General features: G+C 31.9%; 1 protein-coding gene and 1 long non-coding RNA gene across 2 annotated transcripts; one reads left to right on the top strand and one right to left on the bottom strand.

Moving 5' to 3' along the window:
- LOC136796499 (uncharacterized) lies at positions 1 to 1,792 on the top strand. The gene is made up of 2 exons (XR_010844215.1): positions 1 to 238; positions 1,592 to 1,792. It is a non-coding gene; the product is annotated as an uncharacterized lncRNA (long non-coding RNA).
- Positions 713 to 25,624, bottom strand: LOC106688714 (organic cation transporter protein). The gene is made up of 10 exons (XM_014433296.2): positions 25,547 to 25,624; positions 12,141 to 12,252; positions 11,865 to 12,057; positions 10,328 to 10,431; positions 10,092 to 10,249; positions 8,414 to 8,582; positions 7,610 to 7,843; positions 6,077 to 6,291; positions 4,100 to 4,281; positions 713 to 1,793 (listed from the first exon to the last, which is right to left on the bottom strand). The coding sequence occupies exons 1-10, from the start codon at positions 25,590 to 25,592 to the stop codon at positions 1,584 to 1,586; spliced, it is 1,623 nt and encodes a 540-aa protein (XP_014288782.1). The 5' UTR covers positions 25,593 to 25,624; the 3' UTR covers positions 713 to 1,583.

Raw genomic sequence — 25,624 nt, 5'->3', positions numbered from 1 at the left:
AGACAGACGACTTCTTAGAGTCTCAGTGTGCACACACATATCGTTTCCATTGTCTCCTCACTATACACTCGTAGTTGCCAGCATTCTGGCCATCTTTGCTAGTTTAATCATTTTAGCAAAGGGCGGACAACTTTGGCTCATCTTCCAAGAAGACATGGCGGCCGGACGTACGTCGATCTACCTCCACAAGAACATCCACTCAAGACCACAACCACAACCGGGGCCTCATCAATCACTGGTGATATAAGACTTTTTTTATCTTTTGTTCAACTACAATATAATTTTTTAATAGTTTTAAGTTGGGTTAAGTTCCTTTTTTTAAATTCATTTTTCTAGTTTATATGTTTTACATATTTTTTTTTTTTACAGTTTTATTATGTTGTAGTAATTATGTTCAATTATTTAAAATATAATAATAACAAAATTCGGCAGTTCATTTATTTTATTTTTAGCACTATTCGCTAGTAAAGATTCCTTTTGAACCCCTACCTGCCATAATAACAATTTTATACCAACATTTAATTATAAATAAATGAAGCAACTGTTCATTCTGAATAGTATATACTTCAATAGTAACAGGAAACAAAATAAAACATCTTATCTACAAAAACAAACTTTACTTAGTAACAATAATGTTATTTCACATTGAAATAGAACAATGAAAATTACTATACATACAAAGAACTTGTAAAATGGACAATTCTCGTGTTTGAAAAAAACATAAAGTAAACAACATGTGTATCATATATACAAATACTATACTTTATAGAAATGCTAGAGATCACTTTATTATTTGTTGTGATGTTTGTTTTTCATTGGAAATATACATATATATTTATAACAAAATAATTGGTCATAAAGTCTATCTTTTCTCAAGAATAAGTTAATGCATTTCAAACAACTCATATGAAAAATTGTTGATTGATAATAAACATATTCATTATGCACTAAACTTTTTTGGCTAAGAATAATTTTTTTTTAAATTATTTTAACATAAAATACCACTCAGATATTAAATTGAATTTGAAATTCTATTAGAATTTCAATAATATATTGCTCAACATAATTATCAACAATTAGTGCATTTACAACTTCATTTCATTCCTTACTATAACTATTATTTAAATAATGATGAGTTGATAGTTGACTGTGAATTTATATATAGTGGCATATATATGAGGAGAAGATGATTAGGAGCGCGGCCAGTGAACAACACAAATAAGAAAGTAAATGAGACACTAATAAATAAATGTTTACTTATTTGTGTTCTTCCTTGCATCCCAACCATCCCATCATATCATTTTAATAAAATGAAAAGTGCAAAATATTTATTGACTCAATTTACTTTAATTAGTAAAATGCATAAATTTATCCACAAAATAAATAACATATATATTTTAAAAAAACTACAGAAATGTTAACTGGTTGTATAAAGTTTCAAATTTGTATAAAATGTATTAATAATCATAAATAAACTTATTTATATATTACAACACTATGCACATATTTACATAATTTCATTGATATCGTTCATACAGAGGGCCATAAATCTTTTCTTAATTTTAAATACTGATTACATTTGTTTATATAGGATTGGCCGGCTTATAATCATCTGTTTTCTTCCTTGAGTAACATGCATTAAATGCTGTATCTCCAAGCCCAAAGTTTTCTCCATCTTCCAATGACTCTGGCATTGGCTTATTGAGGGTTTCTGGAAGAAATAATGTGAAGAAACCAGAAGTGAACGCAGCCAAAGCAAAAATGAGTGTAGGCAGACTCTTATCAATGGTATCCTAAAACAAATCAAGATAAAGAATATAGATTAGTTATTCAAAATTGCATTATTTTTAACAGATTAAAAAAAAATTGTACATCAACCAATTATTGACTGATAATAACAGGATTAAGTAAATGTTTTAAATCTCTAGCTCTACAGCTTTACAGGTTATGAGTAAATATTTTAAAAGTAAGATAGGAAAGTCCATATAAGAGAGTAAGAGGATGGGTTCATGCCAATTTCTTGTTTTAGCAAGATTTATAATGTACAAATATAAGTAAATCTTGTAATAAATAAGTAACTATATAAAGTATAATATTACTTGATATAAGTAAATCATCTCTACCAGAGGATGAAAATGAGAATGAGCTGGTTTCTCCTGACAATATCGATATTCAGCTGATTTTTGATGAATTAAATTTTGAGTGTTTTTTTTTCCCTTTTGAAAGGTTAAAAAAATTATTATTCATTTTACAGAAAATGAAAAAGTATTATTTTCTGTAAAATGAATAACGATTCTCAATTAATACCTTCTTTTTCATGGTATTAGTCTTTGGAACAAATCATTTTATCAGTGAAAAAAAAATTGTTACTTATTCCCTTTCCCTTTCCTCAATTATGAGTAATAGAAATAATGATGATAAAACAAAATATGTTCTGCATTTGTGTGTAGTGTAGCTATGAGACACTACTTAAAAAATCTTCATGACAGACACATTGATTCAGTTGGATAAGGCAATGAGTTGAGAAAAAACTTTCTAATAACTCAATTTTTAATTTTTAAGAATTAATTAAACTAATATCCTAAATAAACGCAAACCTGATCTTTAATCAACCTTGCGGTGGCCACTCACTAGTTGTTATGAGTACAATCTTTCCTCACAAAAACAAAGAGGAAATTTGAACTTAAACAAATGAAATTGCAACACAAATAGATTACATGGTAATATCATTCAGATACTTCAACTGAATAAACAATATTAGGTCATATCATGGATCAGATGTGAACTCAGACCACTATTTAGTTGTAGCTAAGATGTACCAAAGAGTGATGTGAGCTATATTGCAGAAAGGAGTATCAGAGATTCAAGCGGGACAGAACAAAGCTCAAAGAGGAGTAAATGAGAAACTGATTCCAGTGAAGTATTGAACAAAGTGTGAGAAACATAACTCAACTTGAAGGAGGAAGAGAAGTGGAAGAAGAGTAGAATCTCTGAGAGCAGGTCATAGCAGACTCAGTACACTAATATTGCCAGAAGGATAGAAGCATCAGTAAAACCTGGTTTGATAAGGAATATGAAGAAGTAGTAGCAGAAAGGAATGCAAAGAGATCAATTTTCTTAATCCAAGGCATGAGAAATAGTTAGAAAAATTACAAGGAAGCAAGAACCAAAGCAAACTCAATACTGAAGAATAAGAGAAGGTTAAGGCTAATGAGAACTCAAGAATGAAGACATACAAATTTTTTAATGAAGTTAAAACCATAGTTGCAGGTTTAAAGTTAGGGATACTGAAGGTAAGTTAATGGTTATGACCCAGAATATACAAGAAAGATGGTGAGACTATTTTAATAATTTCCTTTATCCCATAATTGAGGATCAGATGATATATAAACTACCAGAGAATGAGAATAAAAATGAGTTCGTTTCACCTGACAATATTGATATTCAACTAATTTTGGATAAACCAAAAGAACTGTAAAGTGCCTAGATCAGACCCCCCCCCCTGCAGAATTTCTAAAAACAGAAGTTTCACAGTCAGTAGAAGAAATCTGGACCTTAAAAACAATTTAACAAAAACTCTATTTTTGTTCCACCATTGTACTAATTTTTGGGGGCTGAAGTCAATGCTATAGGGGAATCTGTCAACTAAATATGCAATATAAGGTGCAATTAATTGCACTGTATGACCCCATGAAAATGAATGAGTTTGGTAACGGCATGTGGATACTTCTTATTGACTACAAAGCTGCATATGATTAAGTCAACTAGATAGGATCATATAATATAATATCACACACAGGTGAGGTATTGGACAGGGAGAGCAATTGAACTGACCAATGATAACTTCATAGGTCTCTTATCTTTATTTTGTTTTTTTATCTTTTAGATATATTCCCCTTTTTTACACATAAATCATTATTGAAAATGTTTCATAATTGAGAACATATAACAAATTTCTGAATACTACTGTTTAGAAGAAAAATATAGATTTTTTCTCAGGATAAGGTAATATTGATATAAAATATACTTTAGAATAAAACTGATAATATTTTTTGTAGCTACTGAAAAACAACACAGTGTAAATGATAAAAAATCTTACTAAAAGCAATATGAGTGGGCATAACATAGCGGCAACCCTTGCACACGCTGAACAAAAACCAATTCCAGTGTTTCTAACCACTGTTGGAAGAAGTTCTGCACTGTAGTTGAAAATTGTAGAAAAACCGCCACACACACAAAACTTTCCTAGACAGGCTACAGCTGTAATGACATTTGGCATGTCTAAAAAAAAAAAGTTATTAAAACATTCAATAAATAAACATTCCATATACTGCATTATATTTATAAATGTATTATACATACATTATCAAATTTAATTTTTTAAATAAATGGCTTTTTTCTCAGATCTATGTTGTAGAAAATATGTTTTATTATTTGGTTTGTAAATAAAACTAGATGGTGACACTATGACATTGCTGGGAACAAAGAAACAGGTATGTTCTGAGCGCAGTCGGTCGTGGTGTCTATTAACGGAAATATACACTTTTTGTTTTTGTTTATAAAACCATTCCTAAATTCCACAACAATCTGTCAATAAGTATAATGCATCCTGGGTTTAATTAACTTTATCTCAGTGTGCATTTATAGAAATCCAAGTCACACAGAAGTTTCTTTTAACTAAATTTCAACATTATTAGTAGCATTTGAGTTTCAGTATTATTAGATTGAATTGAAATGTTCAGCAAGACAACTGTTACTGATGAAGTTCACTTAAAATCTTGGACTTGTCTTAATGATAGTTTAACAAAGGGATCTACATCCTGTTGTTAATCAAATTGAAATGGAATGTTTTTACTATTACGATGAAGATCAATGATGAATACAAAATAGACAACTTCCAGGAACATTTCTGTCTACCTGCGGTCCAAGCTAAAAGTGTGGCAAAATGAGAAAACTTTTTCGAGACACCCAGACTTCATGCAATCCAAGCCCAGAGGAGGAAATATGAGAAAGCTTCTCAGGAAGGTACTGCCATCAGTCGATCCTGACCAAAAGTGATGCTCTCTTCTCTTTAGTTCTTTAAAAAAGTTTTGAGATTCAAGACAAATATTGATTGTAGTAAAATCACTTCGTTTCCTGCAATGATGAACAATGTAGGTCATTTTTTTAATGATTGTTTTCTCTTCTATCATTTCCTAAATTATTTGAAAAATTATGAAAGCTGGAAAATATTTTAATCCATCTGTTCAACGCAGCATCAATTCTATCGAATTTGGATGGACGATGTTGACTGTTTGAAATAAAGCTTCATTTCGAATACATATCTTTTTGAGATAAGACATGGTCAGCTTGCTATTTCATAGAGTGAAACTAAACAACAACATTTAGAATGCTGGAATTGGTTAGCCTATAAACACAGCTAATTAGCAATATTAATAACAAAATTTAAATTTAATATTATATGACATAATATGAACAGACCATATATAAAAAAAGGGAATATTAAAATAAATATATATGGAGATTATTATAGCTTTAATAGGTTAAAGATTTATCACAACCTTTTTTGTCTTAGGAAATATGTATCCAGATGCAAATAAGTTGAAGCTAGTTAAAAAGTTTAATTTGTTGCACTAACTTCAAAAATGGATTAAACAGATAAAGAATTTTAAACTTATTAGATAACATATTGTGGGATTGAGCCAGTAATATTATTAATATTATAAAGGCTGCTTAAGAACTAAAACCACTTTTGCCATGGTACAATCTAGTAACATATTTTTGTATTGCATGTTGGTGGATGGACCAATTTTTTATCCAGTGGATAAAATGTATTTTTATAAAAAAAAATAGTCTTTAGAATAAGCAATAAAATCAATTTTGATTGTTATTATTGTTTTCTTAATTATATTAAATACTATATAATCAATAAAAATAATTGGTTTAAATAGTATTAAGTTAAGTAAAGATATGGTTTTAAATTTTTATAAAGTACCAAACATTAGAATAACTTAATTATTAATAAATAAAAGGAAAAAGATATACATAATATTCTCACCAAAGTTTTACTAATTACCTTTAGGAATCAGAGCAATCACTGTACATGACAAGCCTGCGAGTAACAACATTACACTGGTTAGAGATCTTCTACCAGTTCTATCCAGCAATAAGATTACTATTAAAACACATGGAATTTCTACCAGTCCTAAGACAAAGAGAATAAAAAATGGATTTCCAACCATACTGTCACTAGCAAGAGATAAACCATAATAGGCAACACTGTCAGCAAACCTAAATTAAACAAAAATAAAACATTAAATACTTATACCAACAAATATTCTGAATTAAAAAAGATTAACTTAAAGAAACATGATATTTTTTATTAACAAATTATTTTCTAGAACTATATACCTACACTAAATGTATATCGTAAATAATTTGGTAGACCAAAAGAAAAAGTAATAAATAGAGAAAACATATGCTACGGAGTTTCATTAAAAATAAAATTCCTTTGGGTCTACATAGGTTTCACCTTCACATATTCACTTATATTTAAATATGATAAATGAGTATAGAGACACCCAAGTAAATAACTATTGAACGGATAGCATATTTGTCAAAGTAACATGCCCCAATGACGTCCCAGGGCAATGAGATAAAAGTGTTGTGTGCCTCACAGTATCAAATTATATTTATCTAGTGCGGGTTTTTCCATGGAATGGGTGAGATCTTTGTTGTAACATGGTTAGATCAAATTCCAAGAGAACTTCATACTAACCAGCCTTGGATGAGGATCTGTTTTAATTAAAGACCATTGGGATTCAATAAAGATGAGCGAATCCCTGATGTTGCGGCCAACATATGTTTAACAATTGTTTCCATTTTATAAATATAAATAAATTTTTCTGTCATAACCCTTGGTATTAGTTAATATTTGCTACAGAGGTATTAATAACACCAGACTTGTAAACATACGCAGGGTCAGCGTCCCTTATTTCTCCGCCTAGTCAGTAGTTGCTAGCAGGCTCGCCAACTCTGATACTTGCTTCAAGCCACGGTGGGCGGCTCTTCTCTTCCCCGAGGACATTTCTCGGCAGGCGGCTCTTCTCCTCCAAGAGGATATTTTGCCAAAAGGGGCCCCATCACCCAGGGTGACATATAGACTATTTTATTCTTAAAGTCGCACAGACAAAACCAATATTTTTTTTTAATGGAATATGGTCCGGGTGTGGTCAAAAAAACTTGAATAGTATACCCATTTACTATTTGAGTTTTTTTGACCGCACCCGGACCATATTCCATTATCAATACACACGGTCAACCAACAATCTTCCAATATTTTTTTTTTTGTTTTTTAATTATTAAAAATAATTTTAATTTGTATTTCTAGAAGTTAATTTTTTTATTTTATTATATATATCATATTATTTTTTATTATCACACATTACAGAAAGGCAAGTTAGACAGGGAAATAATAATAATGAAAATAAAGTAAGTACCTATGGGAGGATAATAAACACTTGTTAATAGAATAAATATTGGTCAATATGTTCTTTAAAAATAAGCTTAGAATTAATAAATGATATACAATTTTAGATATTATACAGACCAGTTATAGGACAGGTAAATCATCCTAAGCCTAAGCCTTGGAGTCTTAAATAAGTCAAGGAAGCCTGCTGATGAAATTGTTTCTGCTGACACAGTTTTTACTTTTCCCTTTGATAAATAGTGAGCTCTGTCTACTTCGTCACCTCCATTGAATTTAACTGCTTTAGCGACTATATCAACACTCTCTGCTATTCTGCCTTGCGACCAAAGCCAGCGAGGAGATTCATCTATTAACCTATAAATCGATACAGATAAATTAATTAATAATATCCAAATATTCATGAAGAATAAATATGCTTAGTATGAAATTTTTACAGACTTGAAAATGACATTTGGAAAAGTCCCCCTTAGGTAGCAATCCAATTACATGAAAATGTTTCTATTTAGATACATGATCAATTTTCTGAACTCTGTACTCTGAACTGTTAATTTATGATTTGTTAAAATACAAATTAAAAGATAAATGGATTAAAAGATGTTATATTTTTACATTTAAATGAATAAATAATTAATTTTCCCAATTCTTTACTCAATGAAATGATAAGAAGTGAATTAAAAGGAGTAGAAAAACTAAATAATATATAATTTAAAGATTAATAAAAAAAAAGTTTTATTCTTTTAATATTTGGACAACTGCCATAGGATTTTTAACTTTGGATATTGGATTATATTGTCATATGATCATTAAAATTCCATAAAGATCAGATGGACTGGTCAAGGAATTGTACAATCGGTAAAGAATTAAATAGATGTGGATGAAAGGAACAGCTAGTACTTAATAATAATTAGCCGATATGATCCTTACCACCAGTGACCAATGGTCAAAAGTACATGTAACCCAATGACCGCCTGAAGTGTGACATAGCTTGTGATGAAGTAAGCCCATACTGCAACAATCATAACACCAGATGCAAACATGGCCGTAAACACCAGCCCACATGCTGTTCTCTTTGTTGGCCCCACTAACTCCATTGCTAAGAAAGATAAAATAAATTAATACAGTTCAACTTAATACTAATAATTGTTTTATTTAAAATTTACAATTAATATAACATAAAAGTGCTTCATATTTTAGAAATTACAATTCACACATTAGATCACATACTTATAATATTAATTTATAAGTGAAGATTAACAATTTGAAATCAGTAGGAAAAATACAAATAAAATGGAATTAATCACAAAAGGACAACTAAATAATAAAAAGATTTAAAGGAATATTACTCCTTAGGCATGCCAATTGGGGTAGCTCAGTGAGTAAGGCTTTGTAGAACTAACTCCTGGACCTGGGTTCGAATTGCGCTATAGCAGATAATTATTTATTCTGTTACTGTAACCATTGAGGAGGCATCCTGTAGCAAACCAAGCCTCAATAAATCCTTAATTGGGAGAAAAACCTGGCAGTAAAGAGCGTGATGGAGAACAAACCACCTCCTTGCTCAACGGTTGTTCAAGAAACAGTACTCCCTTACAACGTACTGAGCCCCTGAACGTTCATGGATTGTTGCGGTATAGGCACAGAAATAGTAATGTACTTTGATTTTACTATTATAGTTGTGAATAATAATTTGGATAGTTAGTCAGTTTAATAAATCTATGATTGTTTTAATCGGATTGGCTTGTAACAAATTTCTATAGTCTAAATGTAGCTGTAACATTAAAAAAGTGGGCGTTTAGGTTTGTTTTATTAGGTGTAATAAGTAAATCAAGTAACTTGTCAGTTATTCATGTGTATCTTGTATAATTATGATTCTCTATAACAAAGTTATATAGTTTCTACTTATTTGTGCTGTATACCACAAGGGGAAGTTAGTAGTTATCATTATTGTTGAATGCGAAGGTGGTGGACACAAATCAAATGTTTTTTTACTTTTGTATTAGCTGCGGTTAAATAACATAAAACATTTTTACTGTAGTGGGAACTAACAACAAAGTACACATACAACACTTAGCAACCTTCCAACTACTTTTACATACTGGATTGTGATACAATCGATATATTCACAGTTTTCCACAGAGCAACATGTATACAATAAAAAATGAATTTTTACATCTCACTTAAACAATCATGGGACTGGTGATTGGTTTGTCTTTAAAGGAAAATTTGGGATCATTATACTGATAAAATTGTGTCCATATATAAAAGAGTGGCTGTGGGATTCTGAGCAATGGCTCCCCTGTCTTAACCAGGAATATATTTCACTGACAGAAGAGCAGGTTAGATCCAAGTTACCAGGATGTACTGGAGTGTATCCTATGAGTTAATGCTCATAATCTTCATATGTGATTTGACAAAAAAAAGGAAAAAAATAGAATCAAATAGAAAAAAAAGGAGATTACAATGGAAGAGTGAAACTGGTAGTGATTAACCTAAAAGAGTCTAATAGACCAAAAAGAGGTTTGATATTGTTTATGTTAAAAAATAGTTACTTCAAAACTATTTGAAGTCTTTGTCTGGTTTTAAAATATTTGTCAGTACATACCAATCACAAAGGCTGGTATGTATGCACAAGCTGAGCCAAACATGCCATAGAAAAAGGAGGCAACCAGATAAGCATTGTAGTTGTTGATGAAAGCAATACCAATGCTAATGACGAGCTGTATAGTTTGTGTCCAGCACTGTGTCTTCTTACGGCCATATCTGAAATAGTAATATATAAATTTAGCATCCTCAGCTTATATTAAGTCCTATTGAATAATTCTTTCTCAGGTTACTTACTTGTCAGCAAGATAACCCAATATGATCGAACCAGCAAAGACACCTAACATGAAGATAGATTTAGACAGAGCTCCTAGCCACTTCTTATCACAGACCAGGTCCCACTAGTAACAGAGGAGAAGTAAAAGTTTTTCTTTTGTTTTGCATATTTTTAATAAAATTATTTGTTTTAGATTGTGATTTCTTATGAAATAGTAAATATTTCTTAAATATTAAAAAGCTACACCTTGTCAAAGTGCTTGGCTCATAAGTTAGTAACAAAACTGAAGGATATTTTTCAACTAAAAAAAAGTCAATAGATCTCAATTATAATCGTAATAAAGACAAAATAACCAGCAATAGGACACACAAAGGTGGTAAGGAGGCTTCAGAAAAAGCATTTCTATTCATGAAAGTTGATCCATAACACTCATTTTCTTCTAAATATATTTTAGAAGCAGTGCACTAGTTTGTTACATTTAATATCTTTGTGGAGACAAAACAAAAGAAAATTACTATTAAAATTTTTTTAATAATAATTACCTCAGAACTTTTGTTGTTATTTACCTGACTATAGCACAGCCACAAAGAGGTATGTTTGTATGCATTTAGTATGTTTGTAAGTATATAACGTTTTTATTTTTTTTTGCTTGAGTAGCTCAACAAATTTTCTGCCATTTTTATGGCTCAAATTAGTCAGTAAGACCCAATGACTGTTTTGAAACTATTTGAGTTCAACATACTAAAATATATTTTATATTTTGGAAACATTTTAAGTTTACTCAATTTTTTTTCTGTGATTTACATCATAACATGTGTAACTTCATGATTATGTGTTATAAAATATAATAGTCAATACTTACAATACTAAAAATGTAAAAATAAATAATAATTTAACTGATAAAATTTTTCCCACAATTGAAGATGATGTGAATAATGAATCAATTCAATCATCAATAAAAGAGATTAATAAAAGAAGAGATATTATTCACAACACATCTAATTGAAAAAACGTTCTTAGGATATATATGTGTATATTTTATACATGTGTGTGAACTTTGGCTTGCCTCACAATCCTTCTGAGAAAAAATTGAATATTTTACAATTTAATGGTTTGTTTCAATAAAGGATAATAGCTTTTGTTACCTTAAAAAAAAAAAGCCAATTATTTACACATTGATTTATGACTAATTAATTATTTCCACTGGCCATAATTTTATATTTACTGGTGTAATGGCAGTTCTGGCAAAACCATGTGTAATTTATACATGTTGTATATAATTTATTGTTTATTATAATCATTACAGTTCAATTAATCTTTTAAATTAGAAAGTTTTAAACACTTTCTGATCAATAGTTGGATGTTTTATGCATCAATGAACTGTTATTCACACAATAACACATAAGCAAAGTTAAACAAGTTTTAATTATATTATTACATTGTCAGTAAGTAAATTACAAATTCTATAATTATCTGATAAATGTAAACACAAATATCCCTGATGTTACATTACAATACAACTGAACTAAAATGCAGATTAGACTGATAAAACAGTACCTCAACAGTTCGTGTATCCTTAAAAGTTGTTCTATCATAGACCCAACTGGTACAAGCCTCAGTAAGATTAGTCGTGGGATTGATGAGGAGACAGGAACTGTATGAGCCATCAGGATTTAATGGGATTGCAGCCCGTGCAGTCGGTGAATCCCAGGGAAGGTTAGTACCATTTTCAAGCCATGGTACTTGACATCTGGAATAATATTTTGTGAGTAATATCAGGATTAAACCAACATAATAGAATAGATATTTGTATAACAAACTTATTTCAGCTACCTATGATTCGGTATTCCAAGAATAGGAACAATAGACAAAGTATGTATCCCAGTAGTTAATGATGTTAGTACCAACAGGATGATTTGGTACAACTGGTACTTCCCAAACTCACCTAGAAAATTATTAGAATCTTTTATTATCAACTTAAAATAATCTTTACTAACCATTATACATTCCCTTAAAATATTTTTCAATTCCTCCAAGAGACATTAATATATTGTTAAAAGTTATATTGATTTTTTTTCAGAAGGCATAATATTTGATGTTTAATTTTAATGTAATATGATGCAATAACCGAAAAAGATAACTAAAACTCATATTATTATTTGTTGATATGTTTCGTACTTAAGATTAAATTCAATCCAAAAGCAATATGTCCTAATGTATACTCTATCATTATTATTTTGCTTTTATTTTTAAATACAGTAACTAGTTCTAATAGGATGAATAAGTCAGAGAACTGAGTTTTTTTTTTTTTTGTTTTTTTTATAGTATACATATATACATAGTTTCACATCTGTATCATAGTCTGCAATCTAATATTGGATAGTTTTTGAAACCTAGAATAAGTAATAAGATTCATTGTTTACTGGCAGGTAAATTGGTCTAGGCAATACCTACATTCCTTCCTCTATGCTTTTTAACCCTAATGACTTCTAGTCTAGCTTTTTTAGATTTAATATACAACTAAATATTTCTGATAATTCAAAAAGTACTAAAGGAAAAAATAATTTTGCAATGAATAGGGGGGATAGAGAGTTTAGGCAATCTATATACTCCCCTCATCTCCTCCTAATGAGACAAAAGTTTTATTATTTTTTATACTGCAGTAGATAGCTTTAAAGATATTGAACACAGAAAAATTTTAAACTTTTTAGTTACTAAGCTACCATTTTTTTATCTATTCTTATAATTAAAAACTGACACCACAATCTTTATAGCAAGAAATTTTCTGTAAACAGACAGCACACTAATTTTTTTATTTATTGATATTTACACCTATATTAACGTATATATAAAAAACATTTAAATTTAGTGTTAGATATATTACAATAGTATGATACAGTCTTGTGGAGAATCTACCCATTGATAAAGGTACAATAACATTTATAGAGTAAAAAATCTCAAGGTCATCTCCTTTTCAGACACCTCCAGGATTGATTAGCAGAGTAATGAAGAAAAAGCAAGGTTAGAAAAAACTGGGTTGGTGTGGTTAGGGAGTTCATCATGGAAGGATTGATATTTGGTTTTGATCAAATCAGCAATGTCTGGAAATTGAGGTCTTGATGAATAACTTTATTTGTGGCAAAGTAAGGAGCACTAAGTATTTTGGACTGTAAGGATTGGATACGAGAGGAATTTGATGGTTTATTGGAGCCCAAAGCTCAGTCCCTAAGTCCAAATAAGCCTTATTATGGTCATATAAATGAGTCTTTTGTAATTAGTTGAACGTTTAGACTGCTTGTCAAGTAAGTGTTGTAATAGTCGGATGAGGATTGTATAAGGATTCCAAGTTAGTTATTTGTCCAGATGTAGTCTTTGCTAGGGAATCTATTCAGATAGAATAAGTGGTTTATTATTAAAGGATACTGTAGGGTAGGAAGTCATAGCTTTACGACAAAGTTTAGAAGTGATTTGATGGAATTTTTTGAATCCTTCAGGGTTGACACCATTCTTCATAGGATGCAATGTTAGATAGCAGGTTTTTTTATGACTTAAAATCAAGATTGTGGTCTAAAAAAGGTATTTTCCACGCTTATTTTTTTCTTTTTAGTTTTAGTTAGTATGAAAAAAAGTAATCGATCAACAAAAATCTAATATTATTAAGTGCATATCTATCTATATAATGATGAAATTTAATTAGCCAAAGAACTGTTACCAATTAATAATGTTTATCACACGATCTTAAGTTTATCTTTAAGTATTTATTATGTAATGCTCTTCCCATTTAACATTGTATTTAGTATATTTATTTAGAAAAAAAAGACAATAAAAAATCTGAAGTGTCTCTTACAGGATTTTCTATTATTTAATATTTAAAAATTTTATTTTTTCGAATCATATAGTCTATAAGTATTAAGAATGCTACGATTCGTGTGTACACCTTTATGGTTTTAGTCAATTTTAAATATTTTCTTTTCAACAAATCATTTCATTTCTAAAAAACAATTTCATATTTATTTACTATCAACTAAAATGGCAATACTTTTTTTTTTTTATTTGTGAGGTGAAGAAAACTTCCAATGAGAATATATTACTATTCTATATTTTGTACTCGTACAACGTTATGGAATTTTGTGGGACCGCCACCTAATGAAAAAAGTCAACGTCCCAGGTCAGATTCGAACCGGTACCGCCCGCAAATCTCTGACTAATAGACGTACGCCTAACCATCTGAGCTATGGGCGGCCTCCTCAACACTTAAAAAAAATTAAAATGATCAACTTTCTAAAAATACAATTGATAAATTAGGATTTGAAATAATGGGCTTGTTTAAGAAATCATGAGTTTTTGTGATAAGTACAGAATTAATGTTAATAGAAAACTTTGTCTACAGAAAGTCAATATATAATGTATGTTGAAAATATAATCTATTATGACTCATTGTAATTAATTTTTTTTTACCTTTTTACTTATTGTAATATAAATGTTTACATTTCTATAACAGGAATTAAAAATCTAAACCGCGTGACTCGTAGTAACTCCGCTTGCATAGAGTTACTATGGAAGAGGAACAAACAAAATTTAATGCATCTATAATTTTTTTATTTAATAGCGGATGAGGTGGGCATAAGGTGGTTGATACAATAGCTACATTTTTTTTAACAATTAATTATGGGTGAGGGTATATTCTCGTACAAAAGACACTTCTAACTATGGACAATGTTATAAATAAAAAAAATAGGATAAAATAAAAAGATAAAAATAATAATACTTAATAAGAGAGGAAAGTAAAGTTAATAAAAAAATAACGACGTTCGTAGACGTAACAAAATAAACAATTGCCCTCTAATGGGAAAAAACAAAACAAGTTAATTTGAAAACAGGACTAAGAGAAAAAAATAAATAAAATAGAAGTTAAAATCTATAATAGAATTTTTTAACAGGATGTTCTTCAACAGCCTGGGCTTCAGTTGTCGTTGGGTTTCCCAAGTTATAGGTCACTGCTCCTTCAACTGTCGGTAACTAGGAGTGGAACAGCATGAATAGTTTTTTATTTAATCCTCTATTGTCTCTATTTGTAATTACCGATGCAATTGGCTATTTCTTAGGAACCAAGGAGCGTTCACTGCGATTCTTAGGACTTTATTTTGAAAAGATTGTAATTTTTTTCTTTTCATAACGGATGCCGCTCTCCAGACTTCACAGCCGTACATCAGCAGTTGCCTGAGAATTGTTTTAAAAATAAGAACAGTAGTTTCAGGTTTTAATTTGGATTTTCAATTTAGGATAGAAGATAGCATTGATGAAATGTATCTGCAAGAATTGCAAAAGCGAATGATGTAATAAACTCTATTTTTTTTTTAAATTGAGATTTCATTATCAATTATAATTATGGTTCACTCCAACAATTAATGATTTAAATTAAGATAATATTGATCTCAAATTCAAAAGCATGGACACTCCTAAAAATTCTTGAAGCTGACGTAACATAATAGTTTTGCAAAAAACATTTTTACAAGAGCTCTCGAGATCGCTCGTTATTCAATATTTGCTTACTAATGTTTTAATTATAAACAACACTCCAATTGAAAATAACATTTAATTAAAAACATAAAGATCTTAATCTTAATTAAACATGGATTATCGTTGCAGACCTACATATCGATATGAAAATTAAGCGATTCCGAGACGGGTGTATCTATCATATCAACTATTATAAATAATATTAAAATTCTTTGATCTCTTCCACATGATCTACTCAACCTTTACCTTTTATTAGAATTAGATTTGTGTGTGTAATGACAAAGCCCTCAATAAACTGAGATGGACTTTTCACGCACATGTTTGCGTAGACACAGAGCATAGCGAAAGACTTTCGGATAAAAGTGTTATGTTAAAAAATTAAAATATATAATCATGGGATGAGGCAGGTATCTCCCAGAAGGGATACAATACTACCTTCTTCTCCTAGGAAATATTTCAAATAGCAATACAAATAATTAACAATAAAACAAAAATATTACTAATTGTTTTGTTAGCCATGTGCCTAAAAATAATAATATTTAGAATTACACTTTGATTACAATTAATTTTTTTTTAAAGTATAAATATATACCAATTAATATATAACCAAAATACATATATTGTTAACAAGCAGTTCCTACAAATGTTCTATAAAATTAAGTCGATCGATATGAATATATCGATTCATTTTTTTTTATTTAGGACATACTAATTAATCGAATGTTATGGTACACATTCGATGCAGAGTTTAATGCTGCTTAATTTCTTATACCATAACTGTTTTGCTAGGATGTACCGTTTAGAATTTATACGCAAAAAAGCCCACCTTTTTCGTGGGTTTATTAAATCAATTAACAAATTAGGTTTAGAACCTTTATATTATACGGTTTAGACTTCAAGCAACAACTTTTGAAAAGTAGAACGAACAAAACTACAGAAGTTGTTCAAGATATATTGTGTGTTACTATACTTATCACTATCGCACTTTATGTGGCAATTTTTCGCTCCTCGAATGATGATTTTTCATAATGAATAAAAAAAATCAACTCCAGGTTGGTTGATTGAGACCAATTATGGGAAAGAGGTTATTTTCATCTAATAATAAATAGAAACATTTGTCTAGTAAATGTTGTAATAGTCGGAATCGACGAGCAGTTTCCTGTCTTTTCAGTCTTGTATGAGGATTCCATGTTAGTCGTTTGTCCAGATTTAGTCCTAAGTAACGGATCTGTTCAACAGGAATGAGTGGGGTATTATTAAAAGATACTGTAGGGCAAGACGAAGGTTTACGACGAAGGGTAAATGCGATTTGGTGGGATTTATTGGAATTTATTTTAATCCTCCAGTTTTGGCACCATTCTTCGTGGGTGGTGATGTGGGATTGGGATACAATGGAAGGATCATTATTCACTGACAATAGGCATGTGTCATCGGCATACGTGGTTAGTGTATAATAGTGTTAGGATGGGTTGGGATGTCAGCTGTAAAAACTGTATAAAGGATAGGACCAAGGATACTACCCTGAGGTGCTTCTTTCTAAAAATTCTTTATCGTACTTTACTAGCATCATAACCATCGTCAACTATCATCGATATTAGTTTTATGTTTTATCATTTTACTTAGAAACCTCAATAAGTCTTATGATTCCATTTTCATCATTTTTGACTACTTGTCCCCTGGGCTTGAATTAACTGGCCATCTTCTTTTACTTCATTTTATCCAAATAAGTCATTAGGCCAGATTGATCATTACAGGGTATTAGTCTATTGAATGTTTTATTTTTATTATCGGTACAAACGCGCTGCTGCTTTACGTTTTATTATGACGGCAGAAGTATTTCCAAATGACCACTGGAATGCTATTTATGATGAACTCCAGAGAGAAATCAACACTGCCAAATCGTATGGAATCCAAATCAAATGGGCGAGTGGGGATGGTTAGGGATAGACCTCCGTCCCAACTTGGTCAAAATGACCTAACTCAACTTATTAGTGCCCTACATACTAATGCGCATTCGAACAGAACGCATCTACCTAAAATCAAGATTCCAGGATTCTCTGAGAATTTATGGAAGTGGACACATTTCCGGGACACCTCTATGTCACTGGTTCATGATGTTGCAGGGATTGCTGACGTTGAAAAGCTCCACCATCTTCTCGGGGTGTTGAAGGGAGAGGCTGCTGCACTAATATCATGAGTTTAAATCATAGAGAGATCATATCCCCTCGCATGGGAGAAGCTGAAGGTGACGAATGATAATCCCCGAATAGTGGCTAGTGTCTTTATCCAATAGATCCTCGATACGAGTGTAAACGACATTGCTGATGATCGTTGGCGGTATGAGCTTTTCTTATCGGAAATCGCGGACAGCTTTGAGGCTTTCAATGTATTCCATCTTGAAAAACCCCACAGAGTTCCTACTAGCCACATTAGCTCTACGCTCGCTTGACAGTGCGACGCGTAGGCGATTCAAGATGACTCGCTCTGGAGAAAGAGGGTTTCCCTCATGCGATGATGTAATCGGATAAATCAGGTAACGCTTGAATCCGTTGAAACTTTCGAAGGACAAAGAGACTCGACCCTGCAGTAACTATGCGTCGCGGAAAAAGTATCCGAATAAGAACTCGAAAAGGTACAATGCCGTGGCATTTCATAACTCGGATGCTTCGATGAAGCACAATTCACAGGGTCATTCACAGATCACAAGCTTTCTACCCTGAGACTCAGTGCTCTCATATCAACATGCCTTCTAGTAGTATGAGGTCTTCATTCTACTATTTTTAAATCTTCCCTCTTTATAAAGAGAGACACTTGTTGTATAGTTGCCAGAAATTTAAATCTATGCCGTCACCTCAACGCCAAGGGGATTCGCACGTGCATGGAAGGGTTGTATCAATTGTCAAAAAGACAATCATCGGGGTGAGGGATTGTCCTTTCAAGTATAACTGTCGATTCTGCAACCAGAGGCATCACAGCCTGGTTCACCATGAGGAGGAGGATCCCAGCCGCGGAGGTGATCAGTGCACTCGTGCTAGGGATGATAGCAAGACTACCATCAACATTGAACCCAGTGCCTTCATTGGTTTTGGTTGTTCTCATTCCGAAGGATGTAGCACACCAGACACGATTATGTTGAGTACAGTAAAGGCCCTGGTACAGGGTATTCATGGACGCCTGTTGCCCTGCCGCGCGGTGCTAGACTGAGTGAGCCAAAGAACATTTGTCACCAGAAGATTGGCATCTTTGCTGGGCAAGCCAATCAGTCCATGCCCTGGATCCGTTACCGGTCTCGGAGGCGGTTCATTGACGCGCCCTCTGGGATCGATCCCATGCAGCATCTTCCCACACCCGTCGGCTGAAACTCTCGGCGCTCAGTGTTTGGTAGTGGAACATAGGTCATCTGCTCTACCAAGTTCCCGTGTCAACAATGTGGATCTTAGTTGATGAAGAATTTTTCTCCGCAGAACTCCTATTGTGAGGAGCACTTTGAGAAGAATCATTTAAGGATTGCAGAAGGAAGATACATGGTCAAACTTCCGTTGATTGTTGATAGTGATTCTCCCAGTGTTAATAGAGAGGTTGCTTCCAAAAGATTTTTCGCATTACAAAAGAAAATGATTAAGGACCCTCAGTTGGGACAGAGTTACAAGAATTTCATACAGGAATACACTGACTTAAAGCACATGTCTCCGGCTCCAATACCAGTTAATTATATTATAACACCATCATCATCCAGGCTGGCAGAAAGGATCGAACGGAGCAAAGCTCAGGGTGGTATTTGATGCCTCCTTTTCTTCAACATCGACCAGCCTCAACGACACTTTGCTCGCCGGCCCAAAACTTCAAAAAAGATCTGCCAAATATTCTGACCATATTCAGGTTACATTATATTCCTTTGCGCGCAGACATAGTGCAAATGCAGACAGATTTCGGTCCACACTACTCAACGCAGCCTTCAGCATGTGTTTTGGAGAAAAAATAACCTGAATGAGCTGTGCAACCTTTGTCCCTTTATCGATCACCGGGGGATTGTCAGGGTGGGTGGCAGGTTGGAAAATTCTGCACTACCTTATTCTCATTTAAGCATCTTATGCTCGTTCCTCGAACCTCCCACCTGGCATGACTGATCGTGGATGATATCCATATCAGCCATTTTCACTCTAGACCTACACTTACGCTCGCCCTCTTACCGAAGAGTATACAGAACCGCTCCTGGATACCCGATTAAGTACGTACAGAACAGAATTCTAAAATATATTTTTATTTTAGGTTATTCATTTTATTTTTTTTACTGAAGAATGCCTTTCTCACCCCATTGATAACATCCTCATACATCACACTTACATACTACTGAGCTTAAACAGTTCGAAATTTAAATTTGTCCCCATCAGATTTAAGGTGGGCGGTATGTTCAGACCACGGGAGTATCATTCTTTAGTTTGTTATATCGCTGGAATGTATATTCATAAGGACTAGAGACACCTAGGGAGTAAGCGGAGAATTAGAAGCCGAGATGGCGAACGCCGGACTGGTGGCGTAAGAATGAGTGTGCAGCGAGCGTCTTTTTTTTTCTTTTTGGTACCACGGCCAACTAAGTTATGTCTGGCTAAGAAGTCATTACCGAGTGTGGTATGCGGCGCATCGCAGAGAATGACCACCTTTCTCCGTTGAGCAGCAGCGGCACATCATCCATCAGGGCCCTGTTTCATAATGAAAGCTAATAGTATTAGTTCATAGTACAAGTGTAGAAACTAGTGTGGTAATAATACTAATACTTATTTTTTTCATGATAGGGATGACTATTAGTGATATTACTGGAATTAAAAAATACTAAAGTACAAGTTGCTATTGTACAAGTCTGTGTAATTGTATTAAGATAAATCTACAAGACTGATAGTATTAGTTTGTACTTTATTATGAAACAGGACCCAGGTGACAGGCAGCTAGTACCCAGTAACACAAGTAAGAACTTTTCTGCAAACACAAATAGCGACCCTCACCAAATCATATTCATATCTCAGCAATAGACCAATCTTTCCTCCATATCTAAATTTTACTTACCTAACTAACATTATTGTACTTTTCGGCTTCCCTCCTCCACCTGTTATTTCATTTTGGTTTAATATATTAGTTTCTCTCAATTTCACTTTCTCTCTAACCCCTTCTGATATGGAACACTTAAAACCTAGCCATGGATCTAATTCCTTCAGAGCTTAAAATTTGAGGAAGGTTCAGTCAAAACAATGTGCATTGAACTAATTGAGTATAGATATAAAACAAAAAACAAAAAAAAAACCTGGATTCAACGAATCAAACAACTGATCGTGGTGTCTTTCATTTTTACAAGAAACCTGTGATGGGTGCATTCCGATACATACAGGTAAACCAGGCACGCTATAATATTAGTGTTCCAGTAAATAATGTTAAAAAATTAAATAATCGCAAAATTATGAAACTAAGAAATAATTACATGGCACTCTCGATCCACTTCGGGGGATTGCGAAACATGATACCTTTATCTCCATCCATCATACCACGTTCTTGTTTTGTTTTTCGAGTATATTGACGGTCAGGTCTGTAGATCTATTGTCCTTGTTAAAAATTCGTCAAGTGTTTGCATTTGGTAATATCCAAATGTAACCAGTTTGTTTCTTCTTTAAGTTAAGAATGTTTGCGTTTCTTTTTCAAACGTCAATAATACATGTTAATCGTTAGTAATTTTTTTTTCCATACGTAAGTAGGCAATCTTCAAACTTCCTCCTTGAATAAATAGAGATTGATATTGATTTAATGCATATTCATTTGACAATGAGTAAATTTGCAAACTCCGTTTGAACGTGTAGTTGCGTCTTACTGTCATTGGCCAAATTTGAATCTTTTTCTATCCTCATCCGATAATTTAAATTTTTAAGAGTTATTTACTTATTTTTTGTGATTGACTTATTGAAATAAAATTACAAAATTAAATTTCAATTCCGTGGATATATTTCCTCTAATTATATAGTCCTTTAATATATGCTATTTAATAATTTACAGACACTTTATTGTCTATGGTTCCCGCAGCAGGATTTACTTTTTATCTTAGGCTGAAAAATTTCTTGGTGGATGGGTATTACCACATTTTTTACATTTATATTCATTTGGCAGGTATAGGACGGGTAGGTTTCAACAGCTTAATTTTTTATTGAACTTATTGGTATAGTCAACATCCGGACGAGAATCGAGGAGGAACTCAGAAAATGGAAAACGATTGTCCAGGACACGATGAAGAGTATAACCGGCGGTAGGTGATGACCCCGAATGGATCTACCTTGAGGAACTACTTTTCCAGTGTCTGGTTACTATTAAATACAAACTTATTTGCAATGAAAATTTTTGTGAAATAACCTGCTCACCCGCATGAGTTAGTAATATGGCAGTATTCAATTCTTCGTTCTTAGAGTTATATTTTTCAGTAGCTTTAATGGCTAATTAATGGAAATGTTATTTTCAAATAGAAGAGGCAGGAGTCTTGTGTTGAAATTATTCATTATGATATTGTTTTCACCTGACACCGTGTGTTATTTACTCCAATTTTTATTTAAATACTGAGAAAGGAACTTCACAATTAAACTGACACATGCGTTTTATTCATTATAGATTACAGACAAACTAACTGCATATCAAATGGGTGGATAATGAACTGTCTCTGTTTCTTTCCTTTTGAAATTTTTTTTTGTTGGAAGTTTTAGCATTTCCAGAGGTTTACAAGCCAATAACTACATATTCACAACGATTCAGAGCTCTGTGCGAAAAAATGCAATAATTCTAAAATTCCTTTTTTTACATTTTCTTATGATATGAACATAAATAACTCCGTAAAAAGTATTGTGAAGTGAGTACTGTATTGTAATTCTTATTCTGCTAAAGTTACCTAGCAAGTAGCACGATCGTTTCGTCTTCGTTGGAACATTAGTTTCGTCCAACTTGAGGTCAATCAGAGAGCATACTTTAACATCCACTAGATTGCAGGGCACACTGCTGAACTCTGTAGCGAAATCTAGAGCACTTCTTCGATGTGTATGATGGATTGTGGATATAGGATTACAAAAGAATGACCTTCGTCAACACGAGTACCACATACTGAAGTGTGAAAACTGCTATACTGGCCAGGAGCTTTCTCTTACTTTCCCTGGGCCATCCGTTATTTGGCATAATTCGAGCCAGTACATTATTCCCTGCTTCCAAATATGTTCATCGAATCTTACTCTCACAAGTGTTAAATAAACAAAAAGTTGGACGAAATTGAAATTTCGTATTTAAGGTAGGGAATGTGTTTATGATGTTACAGCAACTTTGCTAATTTCAACTTACCGAAAGTACCACATGCCCCAACCATTTTTAGAAATTAATAGTTATATCAATGAACCATCAACTGATCTACAATATCTTCTCAGTCTTTTCGTCACTTAATAGTGTAACATAATTGAATGGTAAATTTCTACTATAAAAACTTTTAATTTTGTTTATTAGAAAAATTAAACTTCATACGTTAACATTTAATGGTAATTAAAAATTACCGCCTTTCGTTGTTAATAGCAATATAAAATGGATGAATATGAACTATGAAAGAATTTAATAATCAAGTAACGAAAACTGGATTTTAATATCAGATACGCGATTGAGAAAGAAGTCCTGTGATCTTCCGGAGTCCTGCCCTTTCCTTCACAAGTAGGGGCAAGCGCAAGATTTGAAGTCCCCTTAGGTTGAGTGTAAATATTGTTAAAAGTAATGATTGTGTTTAAGATATTATTTTACTTTAAGCTTATTTTTTATTTTGATTTTTAAACATGATTTATAAAATTAATATACAGATTCATTATATAAATATTGCCGTATTTCTATGATTGCTATGGGTGAATTTATTTTGTTTAACTGACCTATACATAAATGAAAATACAGTAAGAGAAAGAAATATTAAATATTAAACTAAATAATTCAAAAACACTATCCAAAATTATAGTCTCAAAACATTTATTTCATTCACACGTCCAACTTTCGGACACTTTTATTTCGGCCAATTCGGCCATCTTCAGGGACAATCTTAAATTACTATGAGACATATAATTTAACCATTTAAAAAAAAAACTCCATACAGGCTATTCTGCCCAGGTCAAAACATTTATATCTAATATGTCAAAAATACATTAAAAATCACAGTCCAATTATTTCTCTTTTATCACTATTTATACACTTTTTGTGTTTTGATAAAAGAGAAATAATTGGACTGTGATTTTTAATGTATTTTTGACATATTAGATATAAATGTTTTGACCTGGGCAGAATAGCTTGTATGGAGTTTTTTTTTTTAAATGGTTAAATGATATGTCTCATAGTAATTTAAGATTGTCCCTGAAGATGGCCGAATTGGCCGAAACGTTGGACGTGTGAATGAAATAAATGTTTTGAGACTATAATTTTGGATAGTGTTTTTGAATTATTTAGTAAACAATTGCCAGTCTCAAGAAAGAAATTTAAAGATTATAAATAATTAAATATTAAAGATACTAAATTTTCTTCTTTATTTATATCGGTTTTCTAAAATTGATATGAAGCAAAGCTTAAAATTTCCTGCTTCAGGAATGTTCTGATATTCATTAGTACATCCAACCTTTCATTAGCTTATTCGTTCAGGCTAAATAGAAACAATTTGTGATCTACCGGTAACATGCATTTGGGGAAATATCTAGAATGTCTTCCATGTAAAATTTAATATATCAGACGACCAACCTAACAAAAAGCATTTTTGGGTTATGCTCATTTTATTCTAGATCTGTGATATGATTAAAATAAAGAAATTTAATAATCGTAAAAAAAAAACACTGTTTAAGGTACCATTTGGTGGTTTGAAACTGTGCTATAAGGTTATAAGGAACAGTTTTTTTGAAACAGTAAATAAAAATTGTAATTTGTGGAATAATTGTGATATGTTTGAGGATTCTATGGACCTCTCGTTGTAAAAAAAAATTTAAAATGACAATTATAAACGAATTTATATATTTATGGGATTCTCTGATATGGAATACTTCAGAACCCACCAACAACACATGGCTTTAGTGGTGACGCCGAATGGTCTAGATATACTGTATGCAACTACTATCAAATACTCTAATGGTTACGTCAACAACAACAATTAATCGTCTATTGCGGTAATAAATGGACTGAAGGCTGGTATTAAACGTGTCTAGTTTATTTGAAGTATATATTATTTATTTGACTGTTCCGAATGTGTTACCCGATCTATTGATGTGTGATTATATTCAATAAATATTAAAAATTTATTTATTAATTAAACAGAAACAAGGATTTTTCACAACAAAATATTAGTTAGAATTCAAGTTATTTGTTTCTTACAAAATTAATTCCACAACTATCTTAGATGGTTAAGAACTATTTTATAAAAATTAGTGTAATAATAATAACTGCTTAGTGAACCCGAAAGTTCGATACCGTTGCCATTAATTGCTGTCACATGCATTAGTCCAGATATTCTCGTCCAAACCCAAATCTACGCCTAGGACGCTTATACGCCGGTTCAGTATTTATTAACATTTTAATAATCCGTTCGATGTTAACCATTCAGATTAGTATAGAAGAATAAATTGAAATAATTATTTTATAAGAATGAAAAATATTATAAAGAATAAATATATTATTTAAAAAATTATTCGCTTACTCACCGAGGTGGGACATGAGCGATTCCAAGTCATCCTCTTTCCCCGACATCTCGTATGCTTGTGTCGCTTGAGGTCGTACAC

The sequence above is a fragment of the Halyomorpha halys genome, unplaced genomic scaffold, assembly GCF_000696795.3.
Source record: "Halyomorpha halys isolate HHAL.00 unplaced genomic scaffold, Hhal_1.1 Scaffold1183.1, whole genome shotgun sequence".
In the NCBI taxonomy this organism is placed as follows: domain Eukaryota; kingdom Metazoa; phylum Arthropoda; class Insecta; order Hemiptera; family Pentatomidae; genus Halyomorpha; species Halyomorpha halys.
This window is presented reverse-complemented; position numbering and strand designations above follow the sequence as displayed.